The sequence below is a fragment of the Nicotiana sylvestris genome, chromosome 1, assembly GCF_000393655.2.
Source record: "Nicotiana sylvestris chromosome 1, ASM39365v2, whole genome shotgun sequence".
In the NCBI taxonomy this organism is placed as follows: Eukaryota; Viridiplantae; Streptophyta; class Magnoliopsida; order Solanales; family Solanaceae; genus Nicotiana; species Nicotiana sylvestris.
Window position 1 is genome coordinate 53,753,717 of NC_091057.1, and position 15,619 is coordinate 53,769,335.

At 41.0% G+C, this 15,619-nt stretch overlaps 1 protein-coding gene across 1 annotated transcript; it reads right to left on the reverse strand.

The window, feature by feature from the left end:
* Positions 1-5,718: 5,718 nt before the first annotated feature.
* LOC138870101 (uncharacterized) lies at positions 5,719-6,495 on the reverse strand. The gene has a single exon (XM_070147711.1). The coding sequence runs from the start codon at positions 6,493-6,495 to the stop codon at positions 5,719-5,721; it is 777 nt and encodes a 258-aa protein (XP_070003812.1).
* Between the last annotated feature and the right edge of the window lie 9,124 nt (positions 6,496-15,619).

The following is a 15,619-nucleotide window of genomic DNA, read 5'->3' on the forward strand; positions in this document are numbered from 1 at the left end:
TAATACTACACTCTGCACTCTTTTGTGCAGATCTCGGTACTGGAGCATACGGACCTTAGCTAGGGGTTGATGCCTTTAGTCCATCGGGAGACCCGAGGTAGTCCTGCAGGCATCCGCAGGCCTTGGCGTCCCCTTTCTATCTAGTTTCTTTATGTTCTTTTCTATTTTAGATACAGACATGTACTTTCTTGTTCAGACCCTATTTGTAGTTTGTCTTAGATAGTCTGTGAGATTGTGACACCAGTTCTGGGTGGTTTATGTTTATGGATTCGTATTGGTATTAGCTTAATTGTTAAATTTTGTTGTTCCGCTGTTTATTATGTGTTAACTTGCACTTGTTAAGAGGTTAAAAATGAAAAGGGTAAATTAATCGGAATAGTTGGCTATCGCGCCCCCTTTTTCTAAAGGCGAAATCGGGTTCATGACATTTGGGAGGACAACTCGTTCCCTCTTGGAAATTGAGTTTTTTGGGTTGAAGAGTCGCCACCTAATGATTAAAGTGCATTAGGACACTAAAGAAGAGTTCGAGTTGGAAAACCAGAGTTCGGGTAAGTGGCTAGAAATTATCTCGAGGGGAAGGTGTTAGGCACCCCCCAAGATCCACTAGTGTGGTTCCCGGCCATGCTACAATTGTGACTTTGAATGACAAGTAAGAAAATAGAAGTCTCAAGTAGAAGGGGGTTTTCACATAATATTGCAAGCAAGTTGAGAGTTTGACGAAAGTAAAGAAAGCAGAAATTTTAAAGAAATAGTTTGAGAATAAAATAAATAAATAAAGGAAAGGGGGTCCTAGGTTTACAAATAATATGCTCGAGAACATGAGAACATGCTCGAGAAAACTTGGAATTTAAACAAGTTCAGAAGAAAGAGATGATACGAGCTTTAAACAAAAGTAGATGAAATATGCTTAGCAGGAACACAAACAGAACTCAGCAAAGTGAACAAAATCAAAGAACTCAACCATAAAACCATATAGCAAAGAATAAGGATTAACAGCACGGAGTAACATGAGAGCATAAGAGTGACAGCAAAAATAGAAGAGTCTCGCATAATAGAAAAGAAACAAGAGAGCAAACTCATGCGTAGTAGAAAAGAAAACATACGAGCCTAACATAGATAAACACACATAAAGAAAAAACGGAAAGAATTAGAAAGATATTTGAAGAAACTTTTTCAGAAACCCTAAAATCGAAATTGAACGATTTTAAAAAGAAAGTTTGGGGAAAACCTTTAAAATGTCAAATAAAGCCCAAACATATCATATATCTAAGAAAATAGGCGGGTACAGAACCTTAGACAGCTTAGAGTTGCAGAGAAAACCCTAGCAATGAGAAAGGTCTTGAGGAAAGTCAGATCCTGAGTCGAAAAGACTCATATTGCTGGAACATGCCAGAATAATGGCCGGAGAAGCCATAGATCTACAGATCTGAGAAGGATCTGAAGAAGGCCATTGAAGTCGGGCTTCAAACCTTGAATATCTTAAGTCTGATGGTGAGAAAGGATGAGTACAGACCGTCCATGGCCGGAGACTCCATGGATTCTGGTGGAAATATGGTGAGATAAGGTGGGAAACGATTAGGGTTTCGGAGAGGTTCGAGAGAGTTTGAGAGACGAAGAGGGTTCAAAGGCAACGTCTTAGGGGAAATAAATTAGGTTAAGGGTGGTTTGGGAACTAAAAAAGGAAATGGGAGTTTATGGTCGTTGATCAAAATGATCAACGGCCTGGATCAAAAGGGGGTCGGGTGGGTTTTTAAATCGGGTCAGGGGTCGGATAATTTTGGGGATTGGGCTGGTTTAATTTGAGGGCGGAATTGGGTCAAATTGAGGGCCAAAATTGAAAGGTGAAAGGGCTGTAATTAAAATAGAAATGGGCTAAGTGTTAAATAGCCTATTTTCCCTTTTTATTTTATAAAAATAGTAATAATAATTTTAAAAGTAAATTAAAATACTGAACCAACAAATACTATATAAATATTAATTTAAAAATACTGGAAATAATTTTATAATTATAAAATGCTACTAATCATGAAATAGGCTAAAATTGCAATTACATGCAGTTTAGCTTAAAAATACCAAATAGATTTGTAAAAAAATATAAAAAAATCACCTTAATTATATTTTGGTATAAATATGAGAATAAAATGAGTTATTCACCAAAATGATAATCTTGGGAATAATTATTGGATTTTGTACTGCTAAAAATAGACAATAAATTGATTTTAAAATCTTAAAAATTAGAAGAAAAAAATAGAAAAACTATTGGGCATGCTTATATATGTATGTATATGTTATTTTGAAAGTTGTTTGTATATAAAAATACATAGGGAAAAATTAGGTATCAACATTGGCTTGCCTAGCTTTCACTAGTAGGCGCCAGCACGACCCCCGAGGGTGGAAAATTCGGGTCATGACAATTTAACATTGCCTTTATTTATGGAAAACTTCATTTGAATGACTGGTTCGAGGATTGGTTCGGGGTATTATAAACCTTTAGATCTTTACAATAATTTTTGAGCCGAGCTTAAATTAACTCGTTGTGGGCTCGGGATATTATGAATCTCGAGTCAGAATAGAAATGAAAGTGGAGTCTTGAACTACAAGTTTTTGGCCCTTAAGCCTTTCGAGGTTGGCCCTTAGGCTCTTTTAAAATTGGCCCTTAGGCTCTTATATATCGGCACTTAGGCTCTTTTAAGATTGGCCTTTAGGCTCTTATATATCGGCGCCTTGTGCTCTTTAAGTTGGGCCGATTCGGCCTCTTAGAAAGGCTATATAATTTTTCCCTCATTTCGGCTTAAAAGACTTGGTGAAAATTTGATTATGCCTTAGCATGTGTTTTTCGCACCCGTAGGTTTTTTGAGGGTTCAACATATTGGAACCTTATTAGTGATTTGTTTGTGTAAACATAATCGAACACCTCTTGAGGTGTTTCCAAGGGCTGATGTTATTTAAACCTTTGGAATTTTCGAGGGCTGAATTTATCGAAGCCTTTTGCATTTTGCTTTTGCCGAGGGTAGCCTGATTTAACCGGTTTTTACAAAGTGTTTGAAGGCCTTTTAATTTATAGCAGAAGTTGGATGTTTCTGAGCTGCACTATTTGGCCATAACCTTTATATGACCGTAGTCTTTTGTATGGCCGTAGCCTTTGGGTATATCACTTGGACTTGTTCCCCGATAACTTTCCGAACTTGTTCGAGAAGTTAAACCCCGAGAATATTAGCCTTGGCCTTTGTTTCGAAGGGGTGCCTCTTTGAGGTCTTGTTAATTCGAATTTCGGGTGCCTCTTTGAGGTCTTATTAATTTGAATTTCGATGGCAGTTCCGAGTATTCGGGGTGCTTCTATGTTTTGGCTTTTAAGTCGTTTCCCGTAGGATTGTAAGTGTAGATCTTGTATGAGACACAAAGTATTTTTGATATAACCTGAGTGCTTCTTCGAATAGTCGATACATGCGTACATGTTCTGCTGCCGGGGCTTCGATTATTCTATATGGACACGGTTCGTTTGACCGTTTGGCCCATTACAAATTTCTCCTATCGAGGCCCTCTTAGGCGTGAAATATCTTTCAAAAACGTGACCTCCGATGGTGATGCCCCCAGTATTCGAGGTTGATTGAAAAGAAGCCTTGAATATTTGTTAGTCGTTCCTCGGGTTGCATATAAGTGTTGCCTCGTTAAAAACCTTGCCGGTAAAATCCATTTGGGACAAAATCCGAGCTAAGGGAAAAAGAGTGCAGTGCATTCTTTACAACCTACGACCTTTGTGCAGGAAGGGGTATTGTCGAGAACACGAGCCTTTGAGAGCTTCCATCGTGCCGAGCCGTCGGATCCTTTATCAATGATTTTGAGGTCTTGCTATCCGCGACCATGGATTCTCCAAGAACCTTGACCTAGTCGGGGATGATTTTGATGCCCCGCTTTGATACTACAAAGGCCGAGAAACTCAGCCGCGTCAACTCTGAGGGAACACTTCTCTAGTTCAAAACTCCGTGTCGTATTGCCCCAAAATGTTGATTATTTCCTGCAAATGAATTAAAGTGGTCCTCTGCGCACAGGGACTTATCCAGTCATATCATCAATATAAACTTTAATTATTTTACATGTTTATCCTTCGAGCGGAATCCCTATCATATTTAAATGGGCGAAGCAGTGCGATATATATTATCAACACAAAACTAAATGAGTTTTATCCTGAGAGTAGGGATTAATCTTGTTCCTAGGTGTACCTTTTTTTTGGCGGTTGGCTTGGTAGCACCAGGCTTTTGGGGAACAACGAGGGTTCGAGGATCTAGGGAATTCCTTTCTTTGCCTTCGATAACCTGTTGTTCCACTTCTGTCGAGGCTCGGAGCTGTGGCTGTTACTTAGCCACCTGCTTACCTTTGGAGGTCGATATCTCCGAGGTCAGGAGTTTCGGTATCGGTACCACTTCCTTGATTACGAACATTTCTTTTGCAGCATGTTGTTCTCCGTGAACTGTTTTCACTCCTTCTTCCGTCGGGAACTTCATCATCTGATGGAGAGTTGAAGGTACTACCCTCATATTATGTATCCATGGCCTTCCGAGGAGTGAGTTATACCTCATGTCACCTTCGACAACGTGGAACCTGGTGTCTTGTATGGTCCCGGCTATGTTTACAGGCAAGATAATTTCTCCCCTTATTGTTTCACCTGCCATGTTGAAGCCATTCAGCACCCGGGATGCAGGTATAATCTGATCTTGTAGGTCGAGTAATTTTACGACCCTCGATCTGACTATGTTCGCCGAGCTACCTGGATCCACTAAAACACGTTTAATTTGAATTTTATTAAAAAGGATAAATATTATCAGGGCATCGTTGTGAGGCTGGGACACGTTTTCTACTTCTTTGTCGGAGAATGATTGGCATCCTTGGGCACATAGCTCCGAGTCCATTTTCCTTTGTGATAGAAACTTTAGTGCATTTGAATGTAGGCCCATGTGGGACGTCGGCTCCACCAATGATCTTGTGAATGACATGTTAAGGTTTTTCGGGTTCATTCTTCTAGTTTGCGTCTTTTTCTCGGAAATGGTTTTTGGCCCGGTCACTGAGAAATTCACGAAGGTGTCCTTCGCTGAATAATCGAGCTACCTCATCTCTAAGTTGTCTGCAATCCTCGGCCTTATGCCCGTTAGTACTATGGTACTTACACATTACGTCGGGGTTTCTCTGAGAAGGATCTGTCTGTATGGGCTTGGGCCATCTAGTGTCTTTAATTTTGCCAATGGCCGAGACGATACTTGAGACGTCGACACTGAAGTTGTATTCTGATAATTGGGGGGCCTCCACTGGTCCCGAGCGCTTGTCGGACCCGATTTTTCCCATGAATCCATGGGAGCTTTGGCCTCGATCTACTCTTCGATCAATCTGAGGTGCACTATGCCTTGAAATGTTCCTTCTGTCTTCGACGTACGGTTGATACCTTTCCTTGTTGAATCTTGATCCTCGGTCTGTGTCCCTTGGGGGCTTGGCTGCAAACCTGTTTGGGTGAACTAAGACCGAGGGGGCTCCCAACTGGTCATCCTTGACCCTAATTTTTGATTGATACCAATTGTGCACATCCGACCATGTCATAGTTGGATACTCGATCAAGTTCTGCTTCAGCTATCGAGATGCTATCGAGCTTCTTTCATTCAAACCATGCATGAAGGCTTGAACTGCCCAGTCATCGGAGACCGAGAGTAATTCCATCCTTTCCATATGAAATCAGGACACGAACTCTCTTAGCATTTCGTCGTCCCTTTGTTTTATCTTGAATACATTCGATTTTATTATGGCCACCTTTATGGCCCCGGCATGCGCTTTTACGAAGGCATCCGCCAATATCACAAATGAATCAATGGAGTTAGGGGGTAAGTTGTGATACCAAATCATAGCTCCTTTTGATAATATTTCCCCAAACTTCTTTAGCAATACTGACTCGATTTCATCATTGTTCAAGTCATTTCCTTTGATTCCACAAGTGTAAGAAGTAATATGTTTGTTAGGGTTCGTTGTCCCGTTGTACTTCGGTATATCGGGCATGCGAAACTTCTTGGGAATGGGCATTGGAGCCGTACTCGAGGGGAAAGGTTTTTGTATGAATTTTTTGGCATCTAGGCCCTTCAAAACTGGAGGTGCTCCCGGTATTTGGTCCACCCGGGAGTTGTAAGTTTCCACCTTTTTATCGTTGTCTTCTATCCTCTTTTCTCCTGACTCGATTCTTTTAGTCAGTTCCTCGAGCATTTTCATGATTGTGGGGTCAGTCCCCGTGCCGCTTTCATCGGGCCTTTCAAGCACAGGTTCGTGTTGTGTGTTTACTGGTTTGGCGGTGTTAGGAGTCCTATTCTGACTCTGAAGCTGAGCGATAGCGACTTGCTGAGCTTGTAACATCTCGAATATCACCTGGAGGCTGACTTCTCCTTCTTCCGGTCCTCGTGTTTCCTGGCCTCCAGCCTGGGCTTCCCTGCATCCGTTCCCTACGGGGTCTGTGCCTGCTTCCATGTTTAGGTCATTGTGGGAGCTGATATCAACTGGCTACACGTTATGCACTCCCTCTAGGTTTACGGGTGGTACACCGAGCCCTATGCCATTGTTTTTTCCAAGTCCCTCATTGTCATGAGCAGGTGCATTTTGTGTGCTAGGCATATTTTGTCCTGAAATCAAGAAAACTTTGACAAGAAAAAGTGTGAAGAATAACGTGTGTTATTAGAAAACTAACACTAAAATAATCAATATTATCTTTAGCCCTACGGTGGGCGCCAAACTGTTTACCTCGAAAAATATGAGTAACAATTAAAGATAATCTTGTCGTTTTAAAGTTTTGTGATATATTTTAAAACTAGTGATTGAACAAGTAATGTTGAGCTTATGTAAGAAGAAATAATAAACCAAATCAATGTTGTTGAAACAGTAGGGGCCTCGAGCTCGTCTATCCAGGGACCTCGAGGTCAGCTAAGACCAATAAAGTATGAACAATAAAGTAAAGGCAATAAAGTTGAAGAGTAATTGCTGAGCACGTTAAACAAGAGAAGAATAAGAATATTTTATTGCTGTAAAATGATCTGATCTTTACAAAATGATTGGGGTACCTTTATATAGGAGGAGAAAGCCCAATATAGTACTTTGCTCATAAAGGTAAAGAATCCTATTGGTACAGGTGTATAACGGTCTAGTACGGACTTGTACTATTTTGTACAACCCTTATCCTTTAATTAATGCCCAGATTCACGTGTCCTTGAGAAATTCCCACTCTTTCATGATTAACTTTGAGATTATGCCGTCCTCGATGCAGGCCGTGTCAGGCCTTTGATCAGCTTCCTCGAGGTAGGTGTCCCTCAGCTGGATCTTCCCACACCTCGAGTCTCCCGGACTCGAGCCTATAGACCGATTAAAGACTCCAAAATCAACTCCTTGATTTTGACCGTATACAATATATTCATCATATATATTGATCTGAATGTAGTTAGTCCTTCTATACATTGTTCCACCGCGCGTTTTGCATTCCCAAGTTATAATATGAGAATGTATGTATGAGGCTATTAGCAGGGGTGTTTATGTCATGGATTAAGTTGGACTAAAATAGTCATTATTAAAAGAGTTATTGTTTGACCAAAAAATATTAAGCCCTTTTTAGTTAAACCAATATAATGAATGGATAAGGGGTAAATCCTAGCCAAAGATAATTAACTCTAGGTTAATGAATGATAAGTAAGAAAGGTTGAGTAAGGTTAAACTCATGAACTCATTAAGATAATGGAAAAAATTTAATGTATATGATGAGCTTACATTCATCCTCGACATCGTTACTCCACAATGTAAAATTAAGAAGAAAGAAAGAATTCACCATTAATGACCACGGGGTATGTCTTTATTTATTCCATAACGATGGCTACAGAAAATGAATAACTTGGTTCTGAACCTTCTCTCATTTTCTAGATGGATTCTCTAGTTCCCATCCCCTGTTAGTGAAGAAGTGTGTGATTTGCAAATCCCCCCTATTCTTCGTTCTCTCAGCTAGTATATATACTAGGTATTCTCCTTTACACAACGGTCATTAACCAGAGTACCTAAGTTATTTAACTGTATTATAGATCGACCCTCTGAAATGTCGTAACATCCAATTCACCGTACAAGCATTCTGAGTACACGACATCGGCCATGGCCGAGATGCTTGTCGCTATAGCGTTGTACGAATACGACTTCGACCCAAGTGGCTTTTTTCCGTTCCTCTTCACGCAGCTTCTTGTTTGGTCAGATTTTGACCCATACAGTTAGTCCCTCCGCCTATTGGGGTCATCTTTTGGCGAGCTGGCCCAGAATACTCGTATCCCGATAAATAGGGAAAAGTTCCCCATTAGAATGTAGTGTCCCTCAATCGTTCACAAGAAAACCTTAAGGAATTCCTTCTTCTTCTTCAGTCCCTCGTATTTCCTTATCTGCTAACAGTTCTCGTGGCTATTACCTTTCTTTCTTTACATTTCCGATCTATGCAATCAACCAAGGAGATGGCTAGTGCATCTTCCAACCCTGATAGAGGCGTTGGTGCCCCGGTACCAGAAAATGATATACCTCCACTCGAATACGGAGTGGCTATGGTGGAGGATGAAAGTTTTTCGACGGTGGATGAAGTGGTCCCCTGCCCAGGAAAGGCAAGGACTGACTTCAAGAGCCCTACTGAGGATGAGTTTGAACCTGTTATTTCTACGATGGATGACGCGGCACTCACGGCATTTAAAGCCAAATGGAGAATCTTTGATCACATTGAGTTGGTTTCGGCGGGTCATGATATAGTGCATATACACCACCCGGGCTACTGCGTGTTTTACGCATATCCATTTATCATCGGATACACGCTTCCCCTCCCTTCCTCGGCGGTGGACTTCTGCCGCTTCTATGAGATGTGTCCGGCTCAACTCTCTCCGTACGTGTACAAACTCTTCCTTATGCTGATCAAATACGCGGAGCTGGCCGATCGGGGAATTTCTCTACAACACATGTTTAACCTCTTCGTCTCCATTTTTATAGGGGCACGATGATTCACCTTTATCATCGAGGAACCAAGGGTTTGGTGGTGAAGATGGATGATAAGGCCAATCGCCGCTTCTGGGAGAACTTCTTTTGTGTCCGAACAAAGCACGTGGTATTGAACCCTGCGGGGTTTCCTGAGGTGTGGAATTTCGCCCGTAGGTCTTTCTTTTTATTATTTTTTTTAATGGTTGTTGGTCTTCTCCTTTTAGTGATCTCGTCGAGTGTTTTTTGTTTTTGCAATCGAGAGGTTACCTGCTCCGTAAGTTTCTGATATTCGCGGGTGGGTAAGCTCGATTCTGCCCCACATGATGGGGATTTGTGAATGGGCACCTTTCCACAAGAGGTTTGGGCGCAAACCTTCCGCTGGTGAGTCGGCTTGTTTCGGCATTAATCGCTATGTTCTTCGCTTCGTATTTTTCTTTACCTTATATCTTCGTTTGGTCGAATTTCTCTCATTGGCAGGTCGGAGAGGAGCAAGAAGGGGCGAGGGCTCCTATCCTTGCTTTTCGTCAGCCGGCTTCTTCTGCCAAGCCCGTACCAATGATAGTTACGAATGAGGGTGTCCAAAGTTTGGCTATTCCGCGGACTGCGTCCGCGTCCGAACCTGTTCGTTCGGAGGCTACTCTTCAGTTAGACACTCTGATCCCCACAGTTCATTCAACGAACGGACCTTCTCATGATTGTGGCAAAGAGGCCCCGTCAAAGAGGCGGAGGATAATGTCGGAGGGGGCGTAGAGGTTGAAGGGCACAGTGGTAGATGATTATGAATCTGATTCTGATATCAATCTTGTGGACATGAGGATGTTCGAGGAAGGTTTTACCAGGGTCGATGTGAGGGCGGAAGGCCCTTCCAGTGTGCTCGAAATTCCATTGGACTTTAACCTGTTGGAGGACATAGTGGACTTGGTGCCCCAATTTGGCCTTCTGTGGTCCGTCGCCGAAAGTAGGTCTCTTCGGGAGATCAATGATGCCGGTTTGTCACGCGGTGTGACTGGGATGGCCTTGAGGGTGAGTTTTTTTATTTTGTGCCATTTGCTTTCGCTGATTCTTCTTTTATTCCTCTTCAGAGTTACATGCTGGAGATCTAGAGTGCTCGTTGGGCTGAGACACGGGCTGATGTCTTTCTGAAAATGGCCATGAAGTATCGCCAGCATCACAATAGGTGCCGTGAGATGCACGTGCAGCTTAGGGCGCATAGTAGTACTCAGTCCCTCAAGGAGGAGTTGGAGATGAAGGATGAGGATCTGGTTCGGTCTATTCACAAATGTAGCGAGTTCGAGGGGCTGCTTAGGGCCAAAGACGAAGAGCTCGAGGTGGGCAAAGAGGTTGCGGCGGAATGCGAGGATCTTCAGGCGAAAGTGTTGTCTTTGGGAGCCAAGCTTGAGCAGAATTCCACTAGAGTTGCCAATCTAAGTGTTGAGTGGACGGAGAAGGTGGATGAGTTAGAAAGGAAGGTGGCCGAGTTAGAGAGGGCCGAGGGAGCTCAAGTGGTGGCTTTTGCGAGGGCAGCGGCACTGGAAGACACTATCTGCGTCATCAGGTTTGAGTGGGGGGTAGAGAGGGCGATGGCCGCACTGAGGGAGGCAAGGCTCGAGGAGCAGATCGCTGAGCTCGAGCGGGATGCCTCGAACCTGGGAGACCGAGTTGTGGCTTTCGAGGCCGAGAAGGCGTAGCTGTTGTCTCCAAGCCCCCCCCCCCCCTCAAGAATCTGCCTCAGTTGTTGTCCCCCACCATTTGTACGAGATATGGGTCCATGCTGAGGCTCAACGAGATATATATATAGGGATTTGTGGGCAGCGGGGAGCATTCCTGAGGTCATTTTTTAAGATGCTTGGGTTAAGGCACACGAGGCTCGTCTTGCCTGCGGTTATGACCATGTGACATCGGAGGCCGGTGGGGGTGCTGAGATTGAAGATGGGCTTTCTTCTAATGATGACAGCGCTGGCAAGGACGGTGATAGAGATGAGACCGAGTGAAGTTTTTGTAGTTTTTTGTACTTAGCTTTTTTTTTTGTTCTTTTGTTGCTGCTTGTTTTTCTTTTTATGGGGGCTCGCTTTTGGCCTTTTGTAAGATGTTGTTGCTTATGTATATCTTTTGAATAAGATAGTTGGTTTGCCTTTGTTGCATACCTCTGACTTTCTTTTTCCTTTTTTTTTTTAAAAGATCTTTAGATTTTCCGTGATGAGTCCCTAATTTTTGTCACATCCCTTTTTTACACTTTCACTAAACCCTCTTAAAAATAAAAATAAAATTGTAAAACTCAAAAGGGTTTTTAATTAAAAAGTGACAAAATTATGTTCAAAAGGAAATAATTCAGAGTCGACACCTGACATGTGTTTCGATGTGTCAGGTCACCGTTTTTTTAAAAATAATTTTCCTTTTAAAACACTTTGGACTCCAAACTAAGTCCGCACCAGAGATTCGGGTAAGAGGGTTCATTTGACTCGGGAAGAAGGTGTTAGGCACTCCCAAGTCCCGTGAGAATCACAGTTGCGTACTCGATCTAGTTGGCTTTTAAAATATTCAGATTGAGCTAAAACAAACACAGAAAAGAAAAACAAACACACAAGAGGCTCGAAGTCGTTCCCACCTAATAAAAAAAATGAAAATAATTCCCCGAATAATAAACTAAAAAGAAACAATCTCTTGCCTCAAAATCCAAATAAAATGCTAAGGCATGCCTAGCCGAATGTGGTCGAGTATCAATATGTTACCCCTTTCAATTTCTTTCAATTTTCGCCTAAGAATCTCGGCATACGAACGTTCAAGTGCTATTTTGACCATTTATGAAACAAACGTTTGCATCCAAACATTTCCAACAGACAAAATCTAGCCAGTGAGCAACTACGGAATCAAGAAAGTATGTATCCAAACATAATATTGGCCCATGGATAGACAATTGGAACGAAAAATTAGGAAAGGGGGTCGTCGCTTTCACAATCGCCGAATTCCGGCAGAAGTTCGCCGGAGCTCTTAGAGTGAATAGGGGCGGTTGCTTTGTCTTGGTGAGTAGAGTGGCTGGCGGACTGGTGAGGCTAGGTGAGGGAGTTTGGTGGCAGTTGTTTTTGGTTGTTGTAGGCGGCTGGTGGACTGAGGATAGAGGCGGGGGTGGAGAAGATGAGGAATGTTGGCTGTGGATCGTGTTCCTGTGGGAGTGGGGTTCCTCTCCTATGCCTTTTTTACTCTTTTGGATATATATCCCATTGAGAAAAAATGTCTCAGCTTGGAGGAAAAGAAAAGGTCCAAAACGTGTGGACCCCTCCCATTAAAATGAAATCAGAAAATATTCTTTTGCTTGTGCTTGTGTATGTGTGGGACCAAGTTTGTTGGGATAAGAATCCCACCCAAAATTAGAGGACAATTCCAAGAGTTTAATGGGAAGGTTGCACGTGATGGTGCAAAAAAATAAGGGAGGGGACCACTTTTCATTTATTTTGCTTTTCACCTTCTTTCTTTCCAATCTTTGTTTCGTTTTTTTTTTCTTTTTTCTTTCTTTTCTTCTTTTCTTCTAAATATGAATCAAAAACTCTAATTATTCAAAACGGTAGAAGATATTAAAAGGAAAAACAAGATAGTTATATCAAAACTTTAACTACTATCCAATCTTCACTAAAATCTACAATTTTAAAATTAAACTTAGTAAAAGTATATTATTATTTTTTTTAAACTTTTCTTTTTATCTTTGAAAAATAAAATATCAAAATAGCTTTTGTATTTTTTTTCAAAAATAAAACTAACTAAACAAAATATCAACTAAATAGGGAAAATATTTTGTAATTTTTATTTTTGTGATAAAATAAAACAAAAGATTCAAAACTAGTTTAAAATAGTGATATTAGACCTAAACTAAATATTTAAACGCTAAAAAGTATAAAATCTCGGGGAGGGTCAAAAATTACATGTCTACAATTTTTAGTTGGAAATTCGAATGAGGTCGAACTTAGCTTGCTGATTCGAGCGAGGTCGGATCTCACCTCGTTAGTTCGAACCGGGTCGAACCTTACTTTTTTAATTCGAGCGAGGTCGAACCTTACTTTGTTAGTTCGAGTGAGGTTGAACTTCATTAACTTGAATGAAAGTCGCATTTTACTCTCGCTTGGCGGGGGGTCGTATGGTGTAAATTCGAGCGAGGTCGAATTGTAACCCGTTATGAGTGTCACACCTCCTTTTTCACCTACACCCCTATAAGGGTATAAGGGAGTTTTTCCAATTAAAGGACAATCGAAACGGGATTTATAATAAGAAATTCAGAGTCGCCACTTGGGAGATTTGTGGTGTCCCAAATCACCGATTTAATCCCGAATCGAGGAAAAGAATGACTCTGTATTACAGTCCGTGAACCAGAAATCCGGATAAGGAATTCTGTTAAACCGGGAGAAGGTGTTAGGCATTCCCGAGTTTCGTGGTTCTAGCACGGCCGCTCAACTGTCATATTCGGCTTAATTATCTGATTTTTATACAATTATGAACCTATGTGCAAATTTTAACTTTTAACCGCTTTTATTATTATCATTATTATTTTAACAGAGAATTGCAACATTGTGAAAACGTATCTCGAACCACGTCACATCAATGTACCCGTGGTTATCGACACATTTCGACTCCTTTGAGATTTGGATTTGGGTCACATAAATGTGCACCCGAGTTTAAGAAAGTAAATTATTAAAGGCGCGCCTAAAGCGACTAGCGTATTATCATTTTGGGGAAGGTCGTGAACTTTTGCTAAATGGCCCATCCCGAAGTCTAAGGAATTATAATATATACAATTATCGAGGGCCCCGCAGTTTGCAAGTTATTATGTGAGGCACGCCTCGTTTATTTTTTAGGATATCCTAAAGCGACTATGGTTCTCTATTTACCTTTGTCTCTAAAGATAGAAAAAAGGCCTAATTAATTACAAGCGTGCAATGTTCCAGTTTTTGTTGTTCGAACCAACAACTTAACGATGACGCACCTCAACGACAATGCATACCTTCATTTTAATTGACAGACATGAACTCCCAAAATTCCTAAATCAATTTATCATACCCATTAACTATTACGAACTATGGGTTTTAATGAACCGATTTAGTGTAAATGAACCTTTCTTTTCCTGACTTTTAACTGTTTTCAGCACTAATCTACCAACAACAATTCAGGTTTTGCTTACTATTGAATTCAGAAACTGTTATTCAACGAAGACATCCTAATACACTAGCATGATTAATGATAAAATTACTAGCGAGTAGGGTGAATATTACTAGATCAGCTCATGAATTGGAATCTTATTACAAGTTCATTACTCTTTTAACCTGACATTAATCTAGACCCGCCTATTACTGATGACAATCGAGTTCCTCCCAACTGATTCAACAATCCCATTTCACGAACCTATTAAACTGACTACACTTCATGCCATTCCAAGGATTCAATTTAACAGTTCAATGTTATACAATGCTTAACAGATAACCCACCTTAAGAAACAGTTTTGATTATACACATAACTACCATCTATATAATAGGAAAACATCTAAACTAACATCAATTAAAATGCAGGCAGTCCTCAGTTGAACAATAAATGTGTTCGAACATTTCCTTTCAAACTTCAACGAGCTTACATCAATGTGGTTCAGGGTAGTGTACCTGGTATTGGAATACAAGAAGAAGAAGATCAGCAGAGTAGTATGTAACCCAGCAACAGCAACAATAACCAGCAACAACCAGTAGAAATAAACCAGTAACAGATTTAAAAGGAACCAGCAGAATTCCAGCAATACCAACAGCAACACAAACACCCAGTAACTGACCCCAAAACAGCTTGATAGCAACCAAATACCAATCAAAACACAAGCAGAAACACCCCCTAGAATTCAGTAATCAAGAGAAAACTCGAAAATACAACTGCACAGTTAAGCTGAAGCTCTTTTCAGTCTCAATGGAATAGTACTAGTTGAACTAGGCTCACTCTTAAGACTCTTCTAGTTTTTCAGAATGTCCTCCTCTTAAGGTCTGCCCAAAAGAAAAGCCAGCCCCTAAATTGTCTTCCTCTCTTTTAACTCTCTCTTTTCTACCTTCCAGTTCTGACCCAGAAGAAGAACCAAGCCCAGACTCGACTAAAAGAAGATTAAGAGAAACTGATTTTTTTTTGCTCCAAAAACCAGCCCCTTTTCTGGTCTCGAGTGACCCTATTTATCACCAAAACAGACCACCCCCCCCCCCAACTCTCAAAAGCACTTTAGGTAGAATTTTTAAACTAATTCTGCCCATCATCTCCTCTTCAATTCCACTAGTATATGTTTTGTTCTCTTTTTAATTCCCTTGTTCTCCACTACCCTTGTCTTTTCTTTATTTAAATTCAAATAGGTATGGACACCTATTTCTTAATCCATTCCCTTTAAAGCCTTTCATACCATTATGTTTTGTTCCACATTAGCACTAATAAATGATTAGTTTAATGTTACTTAAGTGCTTTACTGACATCCCAATTAAACTAGCCATTTTTAAACTTTTCAATTCCTAAATTACCCTCCTAAAGCCCCTGAAATTACTATCCTACCCAACCCCTTTCACTCTGCATTGAACCTTTCAACTCTAACCTATTCAAACCTACCAACTAACT